Source organism: Drosophila persimilis, unplaced genomic scaffold, assembly GCF_003286085.1.
Source record: "Drosophila persimilis strain 14011-0111.01,24,50 unplaced genomic scaffold, DperRS2 tig00000431-arrow-pilon, whole genome shotgun sequence".
Classification (NCBI taxonomy): Eukaryota; Metazoa; Arthropoda; class Insecta; order Diptera; family Drosophilidae; genus Drosophila; species Drosophila persimilis.
This window is the reverse complement of record NW_020825312.1, coordinates 6,491,262-6,511,463: the sequence shown is the minus strand read 5'-3', so window position 1 is coordinate 6,511,463 and position 20,202 is coordinate 6,491,262. Positions and strand designations below refer to the sequence as shown.

Genomic DNA, 20,202 nt, shown 5'->3' with positions numbered 1-20,202 from the left:
AAACGCGCGAGCTAGCATTGAGTCCATTATTTTCTTTTATCTAAACTTTTTGGCACTTCATTATTTTAAAATTTTCCAACAAAATTATCAAACTAAATTTAATCGTGAAAGTTTGTCAGCTCCTGGCCGGAAAGAGGCATTCTTCAGTTGCACTTTTGTTGGGGTATTGGTATCGTAGGTGGAACGAATGACCAGACAGTGCTCGGAAAAACACACCAAGGGTTCGGACGACCGTCAATGATTTTCTGCCGAACTGGAGGAGGAATACAAGTTCTTAAAAGACAAAATTAAACTAGATATGGCAACATAGGAAATGATCTTAACAGCTACTAAAGATAGGTAATTCGTAGTGGTTATATATAAGGATATTTGATTATATGGCGATGATATATTAAATAAAGTTAATATTCGTGCTTAATTCTAATTGAATTCGTAACCCTTGCATATCGCACAATTATGTTCTAAATCGTTAAATATCTAAATTCGGGTTGAATCAAAACCATCAAATAGTCAACTTGGCTGACAAAACGTGATCTCCTATGTGGAGCACAGCCGATAACCGAATTCCGAAGTCATTTCTGGTTAGCCAATGAGCCGAGCGCCCAAGGTAAAGCACTCAGGCTTAGGCCTCGACAGGCCGGTGTCAGAGATTTACAATTCGTGAGGTTGGGCAAGGATTAGTTTCGATCTTCCGGCGTATGCTGAAAACAAGCGTTAATTCGGAAAGGTGGTCTACAGTACGGAGAATCTATCATGCTACAACTCAGAATTCTCATCCCGACCTACGCTCTTTGCATGTCGAGCCAAAGAATATTTGGGAAATTTTCCTCCGAACAATTCAATCCGAATTTAACTGCTTAAGATGGATTATGAATATTTATAAAGATCGATCGAAGCATGATACGAGTTTAACGAATGTTTAAAGAAGAATTAAAAATAGAGATGTTTAACAATATTCATAACTGCGAATCCTGAATAAGATTTCATGGAATTCCAATGGGAACTTTAAAAGATAATGATTGTTAAGACCTTAAAAGAAAAGTCTAGACATTTGCGAGTTGAGTTGTAAATTAAAACTAAACTTTATTCTTAAAACGAGGGGGAACGTTGTGAGTTGCTGCGGACACCGCAACTCTACAGTTATACCCGATACTAAGTCAGTATGGCTTTCCTCCGGCAGACGCCGCTAATATTAAACGATACGACAAAGAGTGCGTGCGAGAGAGACAGAAAATCAGTCTGAGCGTGATGTCACGCGCTGCGTAGCCACTGCAAATTGATTTGTTCCTTTTGGCTACAAAAATTATCTGATCTGATCCAGATTCAGCAATCTGATAGATATGGTCGTTATCTATGATTCTCCGTTTTTAGTTTTCTCGAATCTGCAATATTGTGGATGCAACAGATTTTCGTCCTTTGTGTGGGCGGAAGGGGGTGGGGCGAAATTTTGAGATACACGTTTTATAGTGAGATCTAAGAGAAGTGCGGATTCCAAATTTGGTTACTCTAGCGTTAATAGTCTTTGAGATTTGTGAATATCCCCAGATTTGCATCCTTTGCGGGGGCGGAAGGGGGTGTGGCGAAATTTTGAAACAAACTCGTCTCGGTCTGATATATTAGGAGTGTGGATACCAAATTTGGTTGCTCTAGCTTTTATAGTCTCTGAGATCTAGGCGCTAATGTTTTACTCTAAGCAAAGCCGCCTATGCTACCTGTGTGTTAGAGAGAGACAGGGCGAGAAAAAATGAAATTGTTTTCTTGATGCTGGCTATAATAGTAATACGATCCAATTCAGATTCTGCAGTCTAAAAGATATGGTCATTCTCTACGATTCTGCGTTTTTTGTTTTCTCGTATCTTTAAAATTGTGGATGCCACAGATTTTCGCCCTTTGTGGGGGCGGAAGTGGGCGGGGCAAAGTTTTGAAATATTTTTGTAGCAGTGACATATCACAGAAGTCTGGATCCAAAACATCGTTGCTCTAGCTCTTATAGTCTTTGAGCATTAGGCGCTGAAGGGGACGGACAGACGGACAGACGGACGGACGGACAGACGGACAGACAGACATGGCTCAATCGACTCGGCTATTGATGCTGATCAAGAATATATATACTTTATGGGGTCGGAAACGATTCCTTCTGGACGTTACACACATCCACTTTTACCACAAATCTAATATACCCCAATACTCATTTTGAGTATCGGGTATAATAAAATCAGAGCCTTATATATGATTTGACAAGGAGGTAGGAGGTACAATTTTGTATTCTATAATCATCGTTAGACCTACGAAAAGGATACATTTTACTGCGGGTGTCTATTTGAGGGCATGCTTACATTAGGGTTATTTTAAGAATGCATTGGTTAAGTGTTTTCCCCACTTGTGTTTTGTTTTAGTATCTTTTAACGGATCCCACTCCAGCCACCGGCAGGCTGCGCTCTGCGGCTTACTTAGCTGGCGACTGAAAGGTGGGGTGCGTTTGAATATCGTGTGTCGCTTCCCCACGCGATAGGCGAAAGACCGTCCGGTCTTTGAAGGTCTTTCCTCCGGGCGGGACCTCTTTCGGGACTCCCTTGGCCCGCCACTCCGCCACTGAGCAACAGAAAATCAGATGAAAACCTGTTCTGCTGACATTTTTTTTCGCACTCACCCAAAATATAGCGATCGAACGAAAGGTAAGTCTTTTCCATACAGTGTCGAATAGGTCCACAACGGAATTTTCCGTGGATGGCACTTTTACAAAGAATTGTTTGCATGCACACAACTGATCTCGACAAGATTTTAACCGGAAAAGGATGTCGAAGCATGTTGGTCAGACATTGCAGCCCCGCGCCTGTTAAATGTTCAAAGCATCTCTGCACCTGTTAAAGGGTCAAAGCATCTCTGCGCCCGTTAAAGGGTTTAACTGAAGCGACGTAGAACGAAGTTCGGGGCCAGGGATACATACAACCCTTTAACGAGAGGCCCCGAGATCGATTTCGTGGTCTTAAATTATTTTAACCGATTAATCTGACCCGCCAAACCTATCGAACTTCGTTCTACGTCGCTTCAGGCCGCTACAACGTATTACAAAATGATAGCGAGGATGGGTGTGCGGACATTCTACGCTTACTGTTTACGAAGCAGTAAAACTGTTTAGGGTCCTGAGAAAAACGTATCCTGCATCGAGATAGGTAGTTCTTATAGCATTGTGCATTAAGAACTGAAAAGTTTGACCGATCTATTACATAGCGAGAGTGAGAAGTAGGAGAACCAACTTCCTGAAATTTGTTATAAAGTCTTGATCTTAAGTTTTTTAGGCTGGATAACTCTTTGGTAAACCAAGGAGGTTTTCCAGATCTAATCGGACAAGAAAGCGGGACACTAGAAAGCTTCGTAAACTCGGCTTTACGAAAGCAACGGACACGTTCAGGTGGCCTACTCGACCGATCCAATATAGTTGGTCCTATATCTAGCGACACTTCGAAGTAGGATGGTAGGCGTCTTCAGGTGTAGTGAGCGGAAGGGCTCGGTTTAACAACACTAAGGTCGGATCCGATACAAAGCACAGATCAAGCAATCGACCCAAGGATCCTGGATCCTACTATGCGATGGAAACATAACTTATGTAGGGATCTAGGGGGTTTTCGCTGTTTTTGCAGCCGCACGCATATCGCATATTTACCGAATTTGGGAACGCTTACCCGCAGAAATTCTCTCCCAAAGTTGCAACTTTTTCTCCCCAAAAGGTACAACTTCACCTGCCTTTTAGTTGATGTTCTTGCAGGGGCTTCCCGACAACCCGCATCAGGGATTTTGGTTTTTAAAAATTTCCACTGTTGCCTTTAATTTTGTATTTCACTTACTATTTTCTTTTTCCATTTTTCTATTTCTTTTCGATTTTATATCCTTTCCCGACGACTGAACTGTTTCGAATGACTGAAATATTTATTTTCTGTTGGCTAAACTTTTTGCTCTAAATTTGTTTGACGTAAAACACTGTGCTGTGTCATCGATTCTAATAATATTGTAGTCGAGTCTGTTAGTTTATTGTTAGGTATTATATTAATATGCTCTGCACACTGAGCCCATCCCGGCGGAACGGCGGGATTTTTTGATGGATGTGAAACTCCGATTCACACTGGCACCATCCACCATTTTCCACCACTCGCCTAGCTTTGGAAAGGTTGTAGTTAAATGTGCGCTGTTCCAAAGAGGCGGCTGTGGAAAACGGGTAAGGTTTCATCAGCTTTTTAGAAAACCTAAATGCCGAGTCCCCTATAAGCATTACAGGGACGTTTACTCCGCTTATTTCCTTGGCTTTCTCTACCATAAATTCTTCCTCTCTTCACGAATCTTCAGCTGCTGGTGCGTCTGGCATGCAATTCCTTGAACCCAAGCCAAAGTCACATAAATGGGCCATACTCTACGGCAAGATTAACTACCTGTATGTGGACGAGCTTCAGAAGATGGTAAGTTCTTTGCATTGCATTAGAGGATCCTGCCTAATTTTCGTGGCAGGTTATTCAGAAGAGTCGCAAAGTCAATCTGTGCCTGGATGCCAAGGCCGAGAAACTGTACTACAAGGATGAACGTGAACTAGATGCTCATTTCCGCTATTTCAAAAAGAATCAATTAGATGTGGTGTTCGTTATTATACCAAATTTCGGGCATCTTTATGATGTCGTGAAGCAAAAGGCTGAGCTGCAGCACGGCATTCTTACACAATGCATTAAGCGGATCACAGTCGAGCGCAAATGTAACGCGCAGGTTATTGGCAGCATTCTACTTAAGGTTAATTCAAAACTGAACGGCACCAATCACAAGCTACGGGATGACCTACACTGTCTGCCAAAGAAGACCATGTTTTTGGGTGCCGATGTGACTCATCCGTCGCCCGATCAGCGAGAGATCCCCAGTGTGGTGGGTGTTGCCGCCTCCCATGATCCATTCGGGGCTTCATATAACATGCAATATCGCTTGCAACGCTCTGCCCTGGAGGAGATCGAGGACATGGAGTCGATAACCCTTGAGCACTTGCGTGTCTATCATAATTTCCAACAATGCTACCCAGACCACATTATCTATTATCGTGATGGCGTAAGCGATGGCCAGTTTCCCAACATCAAGAATAAAGAGTTGAGGGGAATTTCTGCCGCCTGCAGCAAGGTAAGTTGAGCTCTTGCATCCAGAAACCTTTTAATTTTATATCACTAATCGTCCTTCGCCTCCTTTCAGCTGCACATTAAGCCCAAGATTTGCTGCTTCATTGTAGTTAAGCGGCATCATACACGCTTCTTTCCGAACGGAGTTCCATCGCAATACAACAAGTTCAACAACGTTGTTACGGGAACCGTCGTCGATCGCACCATTGTCCATCCCAATGAGATGCAGTTCTTCATGGTCAGCCATCAGTCGATTCAGGGGACGGCCAAGCCGACGCGTTACAACGTAATCGAGAATACGGGCAACTTGGATATTGATGTACTGCAGAAATTGACATACAATCTTTGTCACATGTTTCCTCGTTGCAACCGCGCAGTGTCTTATCCGGCTCCGGCATATTTGGCACATTTGGCTGCGGCACGTGGACGTGTCTACCTTACTGGGTGCGATATTATTATTATTATTGTTTCATATTTTCGTTCTGATAATGTCATTGTTTGAGATGCCAAGCTTTTTTGGCACCTATGTATTTCAAAATAAAAAGAGATTTTTGGTTAAACTTTATAATTCGTATTTAATCTTGGTGGCTTAGCGGAAGCCGATTGCTTGCTATTGCCAGATAAACTTTATGCGAGATCGATATGCAACCAATGCGCAGAGGGGTTAGCATAGAACTAAACTATAGACGACGGCGTTAGATCAAAGTGACTGCCGAAGTGGCGGCAGCAGATCAAAGTAATTGCCGAAGTGGCGGCGGCAGAGAGCCCCCTTTAGCGGGAGAGCGCAGCAGCTCTGCAGAAAGTCAACGTTTTACAACATATGTAGGCGGCTCTCTATGCTCATAAATAATAATGTTAAAGTTACGGTTATTCTTCAGCGGCTGGCCCGAACATACTCCCCCCGTTGGGAGCTAGTCTCTCAACAGATTCCTTAAGGGGCAGCAAACATAGCCGAGTGACGGCCCTCCTGATGTTTCCTGAGGATGTCTTCAGGTCAGCGACGCGACACACTCCGTCCTTGCCCAAAACGACATCGACCACTCTAGCCAGTGGCCAACGCATTGGAGGAAGATTTTCGTCCTTCACCAGAACGAGGTCGTGCAGATGTTTTGCGCGGGGGTACGCCTCTTCGCGCGCTCTTGCAAAAGAGTGAGATACTCTTCGCGCCAACGGCGCCAAAATATTTGTTGTAGTTGGGTGACCCGCTGCCAGCCATCCAGACGATTGTAGTTCAGCTTCGTTAGGTCAGGCTCGAGGATTTGCTCATGGGGGCCGCCTAAAAGCAGATGAGCAGGAGTCAAAACGTCTAAATCATCAGGATTTTCTGAAAGCGAGAGCAAAGGGCGAGAGTTACCAATTGCAGTGATCTGACAGATCAGAGTGCGCAGCTCGTCGAAGCTAAGCACAGATGGTCCAACTGAGCGGTACAGGTGATATTTTGCGGTCTTCACGGCCGCATCCCACAACCCGCCAAAATGCGGAGAGCGAGGTGGGATGAAACGCCAGTCGATCGAGTCAGCCAAGCAGGATTCGTGGACCTCCTTCATATGCGGTTCGCTCAGACAAAGCTTCTTTAGCTCCAGAAGCTCGTTCTTGGCCCCAACGAAGTTTGTCGCATTGTCCGACCAAATTTGACTTGGCCTTCCTCGAGTGGAAGTAAAACGCTTTAGTGCGCCTAGAAACGATGCAGTGGTCAAATCCTTTACGAGCTCCATGTGTATAGCCTTAGAAGTGAAGCAGATGAATACGCTAATGTAGCACTTGATCGGAGGCCTTGTGCGGATTTCTGATCGGTAGAAAAAAGGTCCACAGTAATCTACTCCAGTGACTTCAAAAGCTCGAGATCCTTCCAAACGTTCCTTAGGTAGGTCTCCCATGATGTGTTCGACCATGCGCGGCCTAGTCCTGAAGCATCTCACACATCTGCTGACGACCCTTGACACTGCCTTAACACCTCCAATGGGCCAATATTCCAGCCGAATTTTGGATAGCAAGGCGCGAGGTCCGGCATGGAGGTTTCTTTCATGGTAATATCTTATCAGCGCAAAGGTAATGGAATATCCCTTTGGCAGAATGAGCGGGTGCTGAGCGTCAAATCCTAGCGATGAGTTGCCAAGACGACCTCCAACTCTAAGTAGTCCAGAATGATCGATGAACGGGTTGAGCGAACTAATAGAACTGGATTTCATGACTTGACCATTGCGCCGAATCTCCTTTATGTCCATCCACAAATTTGCCAGCTGAATGTGTCGAACTAGAAGATGCGTTCCTTGCCGAATATCAGAAACGGTGAGTCCTGGATGCCTAAGACGATGTATTAATTTATGCATGTAGGCGAATGTGCGCTGCATGCGAAAGAATGAATTCGCAAATTTGCATCCGGACGTGAGATCGGCATGTGCAGACGTGATTAGCAATCCTCTCTTGCGAAGCTCCAAAGTTGCTCTGTTGTTAGATGGAGATACAGGCCACTTATCCTTGGAGCCTAGCAAAAAGGATGGGCCGTGAAACCATAGCTCTGACTGGATAAGATGGTTGGGAAGCGAGCCTCTCGAGAGAATATCAGCAGGATTTAAAGATGTGGGAACATAGCGCCATTCCATGGCTGCCGTCAACTCCTGAATTGAGGCCACTCGATTTGCCACGAAAACTTGAAATTTAGCTGGCTCGTCCCTAATCCAAGATAATGCTGTTGACGAATCCGACCAGCAATAGAACCGACCTGTAAAGATTCCCATGTCCTTTACATTCTGCATGATTTTCGCAAGCAAATGGGCTCCACTTAATTTCAGCTTAGGAATCGATATAGTCTTTAGCGGCGCCACTCGCGACTTTGTCCACTCCCTGGACACGACATACACGCAAGCGCCATATGCTTCTAAGCTGGCATCACAGAATCCGTGAACTTCTGTAGCCACACTAGAACGAAGAACCAAGCGAGGAAATGAGATCCGAGAAATGCTTGCCAAACTATTTCTCAAGTCCATCCAAGTTGAATGCAACGCTGAGGGTAGGCTTTCATCCCAATCCAAATTTTCTCTCCAAAGCTGCTGAAGGAAGATTTTGCACCTGACAATGACTGGATTTATCAATCCAAGAGGGTCGTAGAACCGCGCAATCGTAGATAAAACCGACCGCTTTGATGGCTTTGAGGTTGTGTCCAGTGCGGACAAGGCAAAAAGCAGCTGATCCGAAGCAGGGTCCCACGCTAAGCCGAGAGTTTTGGCTATGTCGCTTCCATCATTAAACTTTAGGAACTTCTCTATGTCATCTTCAGGGGTTCCCTCAAGTACTTCCTGGTGACTGGAGCACCATTTCCTAAGTCTAAAGTTACCACGGGACAATAAAGCTGATGTTTGGTGCATCTTGTCCATGACCTGCCGCAGAGCAGCTGAGCCAAGAGGGTAGGACTCACCCTCGTCGATGGCCAGCTGGTGCATTGCGCGGACCGCTAAAAATGATGCAGCCCTCGTCCCGTATGTGACGGTGTCTAATGTGTAGACTTGAACCTCGGACTCGATGGAATCTCGCCATAGGATGCATTGATACAAATTGTCGGGTGGAGACACTCGTACGCAGCGGTACATTTTACAAATGTCCCCAGTGAGAGCGACTGGATATGTTCGAAAGCGAATCAATATGTTAAACAATGCAGGCTGAATAACAGGGCCTGTCATCATCACATCATTTAGAGAATATCCAGTTGATGTAGCTGCGGATCCATCGAAAACGACACCGAGTTTTGTCGTCGTACTGTCCTCCTTTAGGACACAGTGATGAGGCAAGAAATATTTGCAGAGGCTACGGGAATCAGGGTTGACTTGGTGCATATGATGCAAATCAATGTACTCCCTCATAAAGGCGGAATACCGCTCCTTGAGTGTAGGATTACTCTCCAGTTTTCGCTCCAGACTGATGAACCGTCGATAAGCCTGAGCGTAAGATTCTCCTAAACGATGAGTATTGTTATTTAGCGGCAGACGAACTGCATACTCCCCGGATGGCAACCGTGAAAGGTGGCTTACGAAATGTGCTTCACATTCGTCTTCTTCTTTGGTATTCAACCCAGCCTCCACACAATTCTCGACTTCCCAAAACATACGAAGAGTTTTATCCAACCTTGCTTCCATCTCAGCTATCGAATCTGGACAATTGTGCGTGGCCAAAAGCGCCGAGCTTGATACCTTCTGTCCACCACCAGATACGATCCACCCAAGCCGGGTCTTCTGCAGAAGAGGCAGTCCATCGGTGAGTTTGATTTGCCCTACGCAGAGGAGATCATAAAAAACGCTCGCACCAATGAGAAGATCAACCCGTTGAGGATTGAAAAATGCAGGATCAGCGAGCTGAATGTTAGATGGAATACGCCAATCGGATACATTTACTGTCATACTTGGTTGAGAATCGGTAATCGTGGGGGCGATGAGAGCAGTAAGCGTAGTTGTGTAAGCAGAGGTGCGAGAATGCATACAAATGCTTATGGTGGATCCCTCAGTAGAAACGCTGGTATCGCCCAGCCCAGACACAAGTGCAGACGATTGAGTTCTCCTAAGCTGAAGCTGCTGGGTGAACCTGGATGTGACGAGATGCAGCTGCGATCCTGAATCTAAGATGGCACGACAAGGAACTAAAACGCCAGACCGATTCTTCACGAGAACCACGGCTGTAGCCAGAAGCACGACATCAGAGTGAAGACCTTGGGCAGCAAGAGAGGTAGACGAAGGTAGAGACGAGCTGCTAGCAGAATTTTGAGCAACGGAAAGAGTGTCCGGTTGAACGGCCAGATCGGGAGGAGCCTTGTGTTGTGGGCTGTATACTATCGAAGTGCAACATACTATGATGCCTACCGCCGCATACTCGACATTTTCCACTATTGCATGCGCGGGTCCTGTGCCCCGGTTTTAGGCAATTGAAGCATAGGGAAAGCTTCTTCACTTCTTTGTGGCGCAGCAACGGTGAGAGATTTCCGAATATCTTGCACGAGTATATTCCATGGCCCGCTGAGTGGCAAAAGACGCATACAGACGGGTCGGCGGAAGAGTTGGAAGCTACAAACGTTTTCTTAACCTGCGTATAGGAATGGTTTTTTCCCACCTGATCGCTACTAACGTGTGTCGCTGTAGCATATTCCAATCGCTCCATTTTCTGGCACCGTTGCTGCAAGAATTCGAAGAATTCCTCTGCGGTAGGTATAGCATCCGACGATGTGTGCTCCTCCCATTTGGTTTGCGTCTTCGAATCCAACTTCTGCAGCAGCATGTTGATGACCATGAATCCTGAAACCTCCTCAGCAGTTCCCAATGTCTGCAACGCTCGCATGTGTAAATTGACTGCATCCGAAAACTCCCGAAGCCTTTTAGCAGAAGGCGAGTCTACCCTCTTTAGCCCAAGAATCTTCTTGATGTGTGCCTGGAAAACAAGTCTTTTGTTATTAAAGCGTTTATTAAGTATATCCAGAGCCGCACGATAATTGGCACTGGAGAGCTCCAACGATCGAACCGAATCCAAAGCCGCATCAGCGAGGCAAGAGCGAAGGTGCTGGAATTTCTCGATGTCACTGAGATCCGCATCCGCTTCAATCACCGATTTGAACATTGCCATAAAATCCGAGAACTCGACGTATCCACCAGAAAACTTAGGCACCTTCAGCTCAGGAAGTCGCTGCTTGTGAGCCATGATGATGGTACTATGTCCGGAATGGCTTGGCAGAGTCGTAGAATGGGCAGCGGCGTATGACTGGCTTACTTCAACAGCAGCCAGCAACTCAGCTTTCAACGATATGAAAAGAGTATCGAAGATTTCGCGCAGCTCACTCCCAATCTCGTTTTGATCGAGAGCCTCCAATTCAATATGGGCCTTATTAAATTCCTCTCGAATTTCTGGCAACATATCAAGGCGCACCTCGACTTCCGCGGCGGTCAGCTTATCGATTTTATTCCCCGCGAAGGATTCGCCAAGCCTGTGCAATCGATCATATAATGACTGACTTTTACGCTTATACAGACTCAGTCTGGAATCAGCCACCACAATATTTCCGCTCGCGCCTGTATTTGGATCGTTGTCCATGTTAACCGTTGTGCAATCGACACAACAACGGAAAATGAAATACCGCTTAAGCGACGATGTATAGACGCGAGAGCGAGAATGCAAGACACGAAAAGTCAAGAACCGCGGCTGCAGCTGCGCAGAGAATGAGAGATTCGACGCTTAAAGTACCGGAATTTGTCTATAAATATTCCAGCCGCACTCTCACTGAATTTGCACTTTAAACTGTTTTTTAAAGTGCACACAAATGTATTTGTTGGTAGTTAAACTACCCAACAACACAATATTGTATAATTAATAAGTGTTTTAACGGAACGCGATTAAGAAATGGTTTTATATCACGTCGGGGTCACCAATGTTTGAGATGCCAAGCTTTTTTGGCACCTATGTATTTCAAAATAAAAAGAGATTTTGTGTTAAACCTTATAATTCGTATTTAATCTTGGTGGCTTAGCGGAAGCCGATTGCTTGCTATTGCCAGATAAACTTTATGCGAGATCGATATGCAACCAATGCGCAGAGGGGTTAGCATAGAACTAAACTATAGACGACGGCGTTAGATCAAAGTGACTGCCGAAGTGGCGGCAGCAGATCAAAGTAATTGCCGAAGTGGCGGCGGCAGAGAGCCCCCTTTAGCGGGAGAGCGCAGCAGCTCTGCAGAAAGTCAACGTTTTACAACATATGTAGGCGGCTCTCTATGCTCATAAATAATAATGTTAAAGTTACGGTTATTCTTCAGCGGCTGGCCCGAACATACTCCCCCCGTTGGGAGCTAGTCTCTCAACAGACTCCTTAAGGGGCAGCAAACATAGCCGAGTGACGGCCCTCCTGATGTTTCCTGAGGATGTCTTCAGGTCAGCGACGCGACACACTCCGTCCTTGCCCAAAACGACATCGACCACTCTAGCCAGTGGCCAACGCATTGGAGGAAGATTTTCGTCCTTCACCAGAACGAGGTCGTGCAGATGTTTTGCGCGGGGGTACGCCTCTTCGCGCGCTCTTGCAAAAGAGTGAGATACTCTTCGCGCCAACGGCGCCAAAATATTTGTTGTAGTTGGGTGACCCGCTGCCAGCCATCCAGACGATTGTAGTTCAGCTTCGTTAGGTCAGGCTCGAGGATTTGCTCATGGGGGCCGCCTAAAAGCAGATGAGCAGGAGTCAAAACGTCTAAATCATCAGGATTTTCTGAAAGCGAGAGCAAAGGGCGAGAGTTACCAATTGCAGTGATCTGACAGATCAGAGTGCGCAGCTCGTCGAAGCTAAGCACAGATGGTCCAACTGAGCGGTACAGGTGATATTTTGCGGTCTTCACGGCCGCATCCCACAACCCGCCAAAATGCGGAGAGCGAGGTGGGATGAAACGCCAGTCGATCGAGTCAGCTAAGCAGGATTCGTGGACCTCCTTCATATGCGGTTCGCTCAGACAAAGCTTCTTTAGCTCCAGAAGCGCGTTCTTGGCCCCAACGAAGTTTGTCGCATTGTCCGACCAAATTTGACTTGGCCTTCCTCGAGTGGAAGTAAAACGCTTTAGTGCGCCTAGAAACGATGCAGTGGTCAAATCCTTTACGAGCTCCATGTGTATAGCCTTAGAAGTGAAGCAGATGAATACGCTAATGTAGCACTTGATCGGAGGCCTTGTGCGGATTTCTGATCGGTAGAAAAAAGGTCCACAGTAATCTACTCCAGTGACTTCAAAAGCTCGAGATCCTTCCAAACGTTCCTTAGGTAGGTCTCCCATGATGTGTTCGACCATGCGCGGCCTAGTCCTGAAGCATCTCACACATCTGCTGACGACCCTTGACACTGCCTTAACACCTCCAATGGGCCAATATTCCAGCCGAATTTTGGATAGCAAGGCGCGAGGTCCGGCATGGAGGTTTCTTTCATGGTAATATCTTATCAGCGCAAAGGTAATGGAATATCCCTTTGGCAGAATGAGCGGGTGCTGAGCGTCAAATCCTAGCGATGAGTTGCCAAGACGACCTCCAACTCTAAGTAGTCCAGAATGATCGATGAACGGGTTGAGCGAACTAATAGAACTGGATTTCATGACTTGACCATTGCGCCGAATCTCCTTTATGTCCATCCACAAATTTGCCAGCTGAATGTGTCGAACTAGAAGATGCGTTCCTTGCCGAATATCAGAAACGGTGAGTCCTGGATGCCTAAGACGATGTATAAATTTATGCATGTAGGCGAATGTGCGCTGCATGCGAAAGAATGAATTCGCAAATTTGCATCCGGACGTGAGATCGGGATGTGGAGACGTGAAGCTCTTGCGAAGCTCCAAAGTTGCTATGTTGTTAGCAGGAGATACAGGCCACTTATCCTTGGAGCGTAGCAAAAAGGATGGGCCGTGAAACCATAGCTCTGACTGGATAAGATGGTTGGGGAGCGAGCTTCTCGAGAGAATATCAGCAGGATTTAAAGATGTGGGAACATAGCGCCATTCCATGGCTGCCGTCAACTCCTGAATTGAGGCCACTCGATTTGCCACGAAAACTTGAAATTTAGCTGGCTCGTCCCTAATCCAAGATAATGCTGTTGACGAATCCGACCAGCAATAGAACCGACCTGTAAAGATTCCCATGTCCTTTACATTCTGCATGATTTTCGCAAGCAAATGGGCTCCACTTAATTTCAGCTTAGGAATCGATATAGTCTTTAGCGGCGCCACTCGCGACTTTGTCCACTCCCTGGACACGACATACACGCAAGCGCCATATGCTTCTAAGCTGGCATCACAGAATCCGTGAACTTCTGTAGCCACACTAGAACGAAGAACCAAGCGAGGAAATGAGATCCGAGAAATGCTTGCCAAACTATTTCTCAAGTCCATCCAAGTTGAATGCAACGCTGAGGGTAGGCTTTCATCCCAATCCAAATTTTCTCTCCAAAGCTGCTGAAGGAAGATTTTGCACCTGACAATGACTGGATTTATCAATCCAAGAGGGTCGTAGAACCGCGCAATCGTAGATAAAACCGACCGCTTTGATGGCTTTGAGGTTGTGTCCAGTGCGGACAAGGCAAAAAGCAGCTGATCCGAAGCAGGGTCCCACGCTAAGCCGAGAGTTTTGGCTATGTCGCTTCCATCATTAAACTTTAGGAACTTCTCTATGTCATCTTCAGGGGTTCCCTCAAGTACTTCCTGGTGACTGGAGCACCATTTCCTAAGTCTAAAGTTACCACGGGACAATAAAGCTGATGTTTGGTGCATCTTGTCCATGACCTGCCGCAGAGCAGCTGAGCCAAGAGGGTAGGACTCACCCTCGTCGATGGCCAGCTGGTGCATTGCGCGGACCGCTAAAAATGATGCAGCCCTCGTCCCGTATGTGACGGTGTCTAATGTGTAGACTTGAACCTCGGACTCGATGGAATCTCGCCATAGGATGCATTGATACAAATTGTCGGGTGGAGACACTCGTACGCAGCGGTACATTTTACAAATGTCCCCAGTGAGAGCGACTGGATATGTTCGAAAGCGAATCAATATGTTAAACAATGCAGGCTGAATAACAGGGCCTGTCATCATCACATCATTTAGAGAATATCCAGTTGATGTAGCTGCGGATCCATCGAAAACGACACCGAGTTTTGTCGTCGTACTGTCCTCCTTTAGGACACAGTGATGAGGCAAGAAATATTTGCAGAGGCTACGGGAATCAGGGTTGACTTGGTGCATATGATGCAAATCAATGTACTCCCTCATAAAGGCGGAATACCGCTCCTTGAGTGTAGGATTACGCTCCAGTTTTCGCTCCAGACTGATGAACCGTCGATAAGCCTGAGCATAAGATTCTCCTAAACGATCAGTATTGTTATTTAGCGGCAGACGAACTGCATACTCCCCGGATGGCAACCGTGAAAGGTGGCTTACGAAATGTGCTTCACAATTGTCTTCTTCTTTGGTATTCAACCCAGCCTCCACACAATTCTCGACTTCCCAAAACATACGAAGAGTTTTATCCAACCTTGCTTCCATCTCAGTTATCGAATCTGGACAATTGTGCGTGGCCAAAAGCGCCGAGCTTGATACCTTCTGTCCAGCGCCAGATACGATCCACCCAAGCCGGGTCTTCTGCAGAAGAGGCAGTCCATCGGTGAGTTTGATTTGCCCTACGCAGAGGAGATCATAAAAAACGCTCGCACCAATGAGAAGATCAACCCGTTGAGGATTGAAAAATGCAGGATCAGCGAGCTGAATGTTAGATGGAATACGCCAATCGGATACATTTACTGCCATACTTGGTTGAGAATCGGTAATCGTGGGGGCGATGAGAGCAGTAAGCGTAGTTGTGTAAGCAGAGGTGCGAGAATGCATACAAATGCTTATGGTGGATCCCTCAGTAGAAACGCTGGTATCGCCCAGCCCAGACACAAGTGCAGACGATTGAGTTCTCCTAAGCTGAAGCTGCTGGGCGAACCTGGATGTGACGAGATGCAGCTGCGATCCTGAATCTAAGATGGCACTACAAGGAACTAAAACGCCAGACCGATTCTTCACGAGAACCACGGCTGTAGCCAGAAGCACGACATCAGAGTGAAGACCTTGGGCAGCAAGAGAGGTAGACGAAGGTAGAGACGAGCTGCTAGCAGAATTTTGAGCAACGGAAAGAGTGTCCGGTTGAACGGCCAGATCGGGAGGAGTAATACCTGGGCAGCCTTGTGTTGTGGGCTGTATACTATCGAAGTGCAACAAACTATGATGCCTACCGCCGCATACTCGACATTTTTCACTATTGCATGCGCGGGTCCGGTGCCCCGGTTTTAGGCAATAGGCAACGAGTATATTCCATGGCCCGCTGAGTGGCAAAAGACGCATACAGACGGGTCGGCGGAAGAGTTGGAAGCTACAAACGTTTTCTTAACCTGCGTATAGGAATGGTTTTTTCCCACCTGATCGCTACTAGCGTGTGTCGCTGTAGCATATTCCAATCGCTCCATTTTCTGGCACCGTTGCTGCAAGAATTCGAAGAATTCCTCTGCGGTAGGTATAGCATCCGACGATGTGTGCTCCTCCCATTTGGTTTGCGTCTTCGAATCCAACTTCTGCAGCAGCATGTTGATGACCATGAATCCTGAAACCTCCTCAGCAGTTCCCAATGTCTGCAACGCTCGCATGTGTAAATTGACTGCATCCGAAAACTCCCGAAGCCTTTTAGCAGAAGGCGAGTCTACCCTCTTTAGCCCAAGAATCTTCTTGATGTGTGCCTGGAAAACAAGTCTTTTGTTATTAAAGCGTTTATTAAGTATATCCAGAGCCGCACGATAATTGGCACTGGAGAGCTCCAACGATCGAACCGAATCCAAAGCCGCATCAGCGAGGCAAGAGCGAAGGTGCTGGAATTTCTCGATGTCACTGAGATCCGCATCCGCTTCAATCACCGATTTGAACATTGCCATAAAATCCGAGAACTCGACGTATCCACCAGAAAACTTAGGCACCTTCAGCTCAGGAAGTCGCTGCTTGTGAGCCATGATGATGGTACTATGTCCGGAATGGCTTGGCAGAGTCGTAGAATGGGCAGCGGCGTGTGACTGTCTTACAGCCTGTCTTCAACAGCAGCCAGCAACTCAGCTTTCAACGATATGAAAAGAGTATCGAAGATTTCGCGCAGCTCACTCCCAATCTCGTTTTGATCGAGAGCCTCCAATTCATTATGGGCCTTATTAAATTCCTCTCGAATTTCTGGCAACATATCAAGGCGCACCTCGACTTCCGCGGCGGTCAGCTTATCGATTTTATTCCCCGCGAAGGATTCGCCAAGCCTGTGCAATCGATCATATAATGACTGACTTTTACGCTTATACAGACTCAGTCTGGAATCAGCCACCACAATATTTCCGCTCGCGCCTGTATTTGGATCGTTGTCCATGTTAACCGTTGTGCAATCGACAAAACAACGGAAAATGAAATACCGCTTAAGCGACGATGTATAGACGCGAGAGCGAGAATGCAAGACACGAAAAGTCAAGAACCGCGGCTGCAGCTGCGCAGAGAATGAGAGATTCGACGCTTAAAGTACCGGAATTTGTCTATAAATATTCCAGCGGCACTCTCACTGAATTTGCACTTTAAACTGTTTTTAATGTGCACACAAATGTATTTGTTGGTAGTTAAACTACCCAACAACACAATATTGTATAATTAATAAGTGTTTTAACGGAACGCGATTAAGAAATGGTTTTATATCACGTCGGGGGGTCACCAATGTTTGAGATGCCAAGCTTTTTTGGCACCTATGTATTTCAAAATAAAAAGAGATTTTTGGTTAAACTTTATAATTCGTATTTAATCTTGGTGGCTTAGCGGAAGCCGATTGCTTGCTATTGCCAGATAAACTTTATGCGAGATCGATATGCAACCAATGCGCAGAGGGGTTAGCATAGAACTAAACTATAGACGACGGCGTTAGATCAAAGTGACTGCCGAAGTGGCGGCAGCAGATCAAAGTAATTGCCGAAGTGGCGGCGGCAGAGAGCCCCCTTTAGCGGGAGAGCGCAGCAGCTCTGCAGAAAGTCAACGTTTTACACCATATGTAGGCGGCTCTCTATGCTCATAAATAATAATGTTAAAGTTACGGTTATTCTTCAGCGGCTGGCCCGAACAGTCATCTTGACTGCTTTTCTTCCAGCTGCACCAAGTTTCGTTCTCCCCAGGTGGAGTACGCAAAGCGTTTGATAGTGCCAGAGTTCATGAAGACGAACCCTATGTATTTTGTTTAGGCAGAAAACTAACAAAATATCTTCACTTCTTCTAAACGAAAAAGAAGTTACAAAATATAAATTATTGACCCACACCTGTCTTGCCCTTAATGTAATAATCAATCAAAGATCAATCAATCGAAAGATTTCTATGGTAAAAGCTTATAAAACAGTACAAATAATTCAAACAAATTACAAACGAACACGACATAATCACGACATAAGCCGAAAAGCAAGCCGGCGGGAGAGCTTCTGCTCAAGATGAGCTCCAGGTTATTCCTCAGAAGAATAGGGCTCGTGTGGAAATTAGGCTCGATCCCCCAGCAGCTTAGGTTCAGATCTGTTCTTCGTGCTTCCTCTTTAGCTCACGGCTACTGCTGCACGATGTTTTAAAATTTAGATTGCGGCACGCCATCCGCCCTTGAACTGCTTTCACTCACTTACAAAATCCCCTTTCCGGTTACAGCTGAGGGGTGCTCTCTTGGGGTAGTCGCCGGAGAGGGCTTGACCACTTGATAAGTGATGGAGTCGTTGCAGCGACTGCACTGCATTTGACACATGCCAAACCAGGGAGTGGCCGAGGCGCCTGAAAGTGGATCCGAGCGCAGGGCTTGCAGAGACAGGGTGCCCCTGGCATTGCTCTGGCTCTGGCGGGCTCAAAACTCGCCAATTTTAATGTATGACCCTATGTAGCACAGCTTGGAAATGTAGTTGCGCTGGCAGTTACCAAAATTTTGGCAGGCTTGAGGTCCACGCGGAGCACGTTAAGCACACAGTAGCGCAGAGCAGCCACAATGTCCAACCGAATCACATACAGCACTCTGTGGATGAACGCCAACGCTAGCGTGTCCAGTATCCTACGGACACTCCATAACGATAATACTAAAGGCAACAGTGGACTCTGTTATTATGATAATTATGTCCCTTGATAATCTTCAAGCGGAGTAATCTGTTCAAAGTTCAGAAGCGATCAATAAGATATATCCATTTTATTGGGTAAAAAATACCGCGATAAATTGACTTAAAAGCAGTACCATATGCACCGCGGCCGAGAATTTGACACCTGGTGCGGATGGGGGAACATCCTTAAGCAAGTGATTGCGCTTCGGCGTGGTAAGCACAAGCTCAATTTTTGGATTAGCTACTGAAAATTAACAGCATTTGACTCATAATGAGAGATTTTCGATTTATTTCATTATTTTCACATTGCCTACATTTGTACAGTATAACGGTGCTTTCGCTTCAGCAGCTGTGCGTAGGCGCTGCCAGACTGTCAGAAAATGAATAGAACCCGAATGGCTCCACTGTTATCTACGTCCCAATTACATCTCAATAAAATAAAATATTTTATAACTTTTTTTCCATTTTAAACTATTTATTTAATACTGCACACTGTACAATGTATGCGTCAAAAGCGAATCGTAATCGATGGTGTTCGAGGCTTGGCTTTGTTTTGGGCTTGATACAAACCAATAAATAATATAAAATCTAAATGCCGCTGAATCTTCATTCCCAAAATCACTACTGACGTTCTCCGTGCAGTTGCCCAGTCTCCATCCGCAAGATATATGCCAAAATATGCATATGCTAATCAAATCACAATAATATAAAAACGATTTTAAGGTGATATATATATTGAAATTTGATTAACAATTGTCAACTAGTAAACTAGAGGAAATATACAACATTTTCTCTAAATAATTATTTAAGAGGCTCTGACGTTTTGAAATCTATTCCAAAACCACCAGTTATGTTATGAACAATATTTTCAGCTTCTTTAAATGAATCCATTGACTTTGCTAATGGTAGCACCTTTGCTTCTACCAGCTCTTTTGCCAGCTCAATAGATTCAGAATCTTCTGGGTTCAGCGTTTCAAGAACCTAAAATGTAAATATAGATTTTTTTTTTTACTAAATTAAAATGTTTTTTTGTTGATAAACATTATCTCTCTTACCTCTTTCATTTTCTCAATGTTATCTGCATAAAATTATGTTTATGATCGGTTATGATGGTAACTCCTTATTGAGTTGGTTGGTTGTAGCGTCGTACTCTAAGCGGACCTTTTATAATTTTATGAAAGTTTTGTTCACACAGGATATGAACCAGTTAGCGACATGAAATGTATCCTTACATTGTTAGCTGTTAAATTTAAGAGCCATAATACTTTTAACTCATTCCCGTTAGGCTGGGACCTTTGGACCTTCTGTGAAGTGAAGTAGCAATATGTTGCTGCAATTGAGGCGGTCCCGAAGCCAGATCCAGAGCGTTTTCCTCGTAGAAAGTAAGTGCAAATAGTTTCAGTGCGGT

General features: G+C 45.6%; 1 protein-coding gene across 1 annotated transcript; it reads left to right on the top strand.

Moving 5' to 3' along the window:
- Positions 1–4,358: 4,358 nt before the first annotated feature.
- Positions 4,359–17,949, top strand: LOC6603977 (protein argonaute-2). The gene is made up of 4 exons (XM_026989878.1): positions 4,359–4,451; positions 4,501–5,148; positions 5,218–5,588; positions 17,825–17,949. Exons 1-4 carry the CDS (start codon positions 4,359–4,361, stop codon positions 17,913–17,915), a joined length of 1,203 nt encoding a protein of 400 aa, XP_026845679.1. The 3' UTR covers positions 17,916–17,949.
- Positions 17,950–20,202: the final 2,253 nt, after the last annotated feature.

Coding starts and splice junctions, on each gene's coding strand:
- LOC6603977 (XM_026989878.1), top strand. CDS start 4,359: ATGCAATTCCTTGAACCCAAGCCAAAGTCACATAAATGGGCCATACTC. Junction 4,452..4,500: donor TGGACGAGCTTCAGAAGATG/GTAAGTTCTTTG, acceptor TTTTCGTGGCAG/GTTATTCAGAAGAGTCGCAA. Junction 5,589..17,824: donor GGACGTGTCTACCTTACTGG/GTGCGATATTAT, acceptor CTTTTCTTCCAG/CTGCACCAAGTTTCGTTCTC.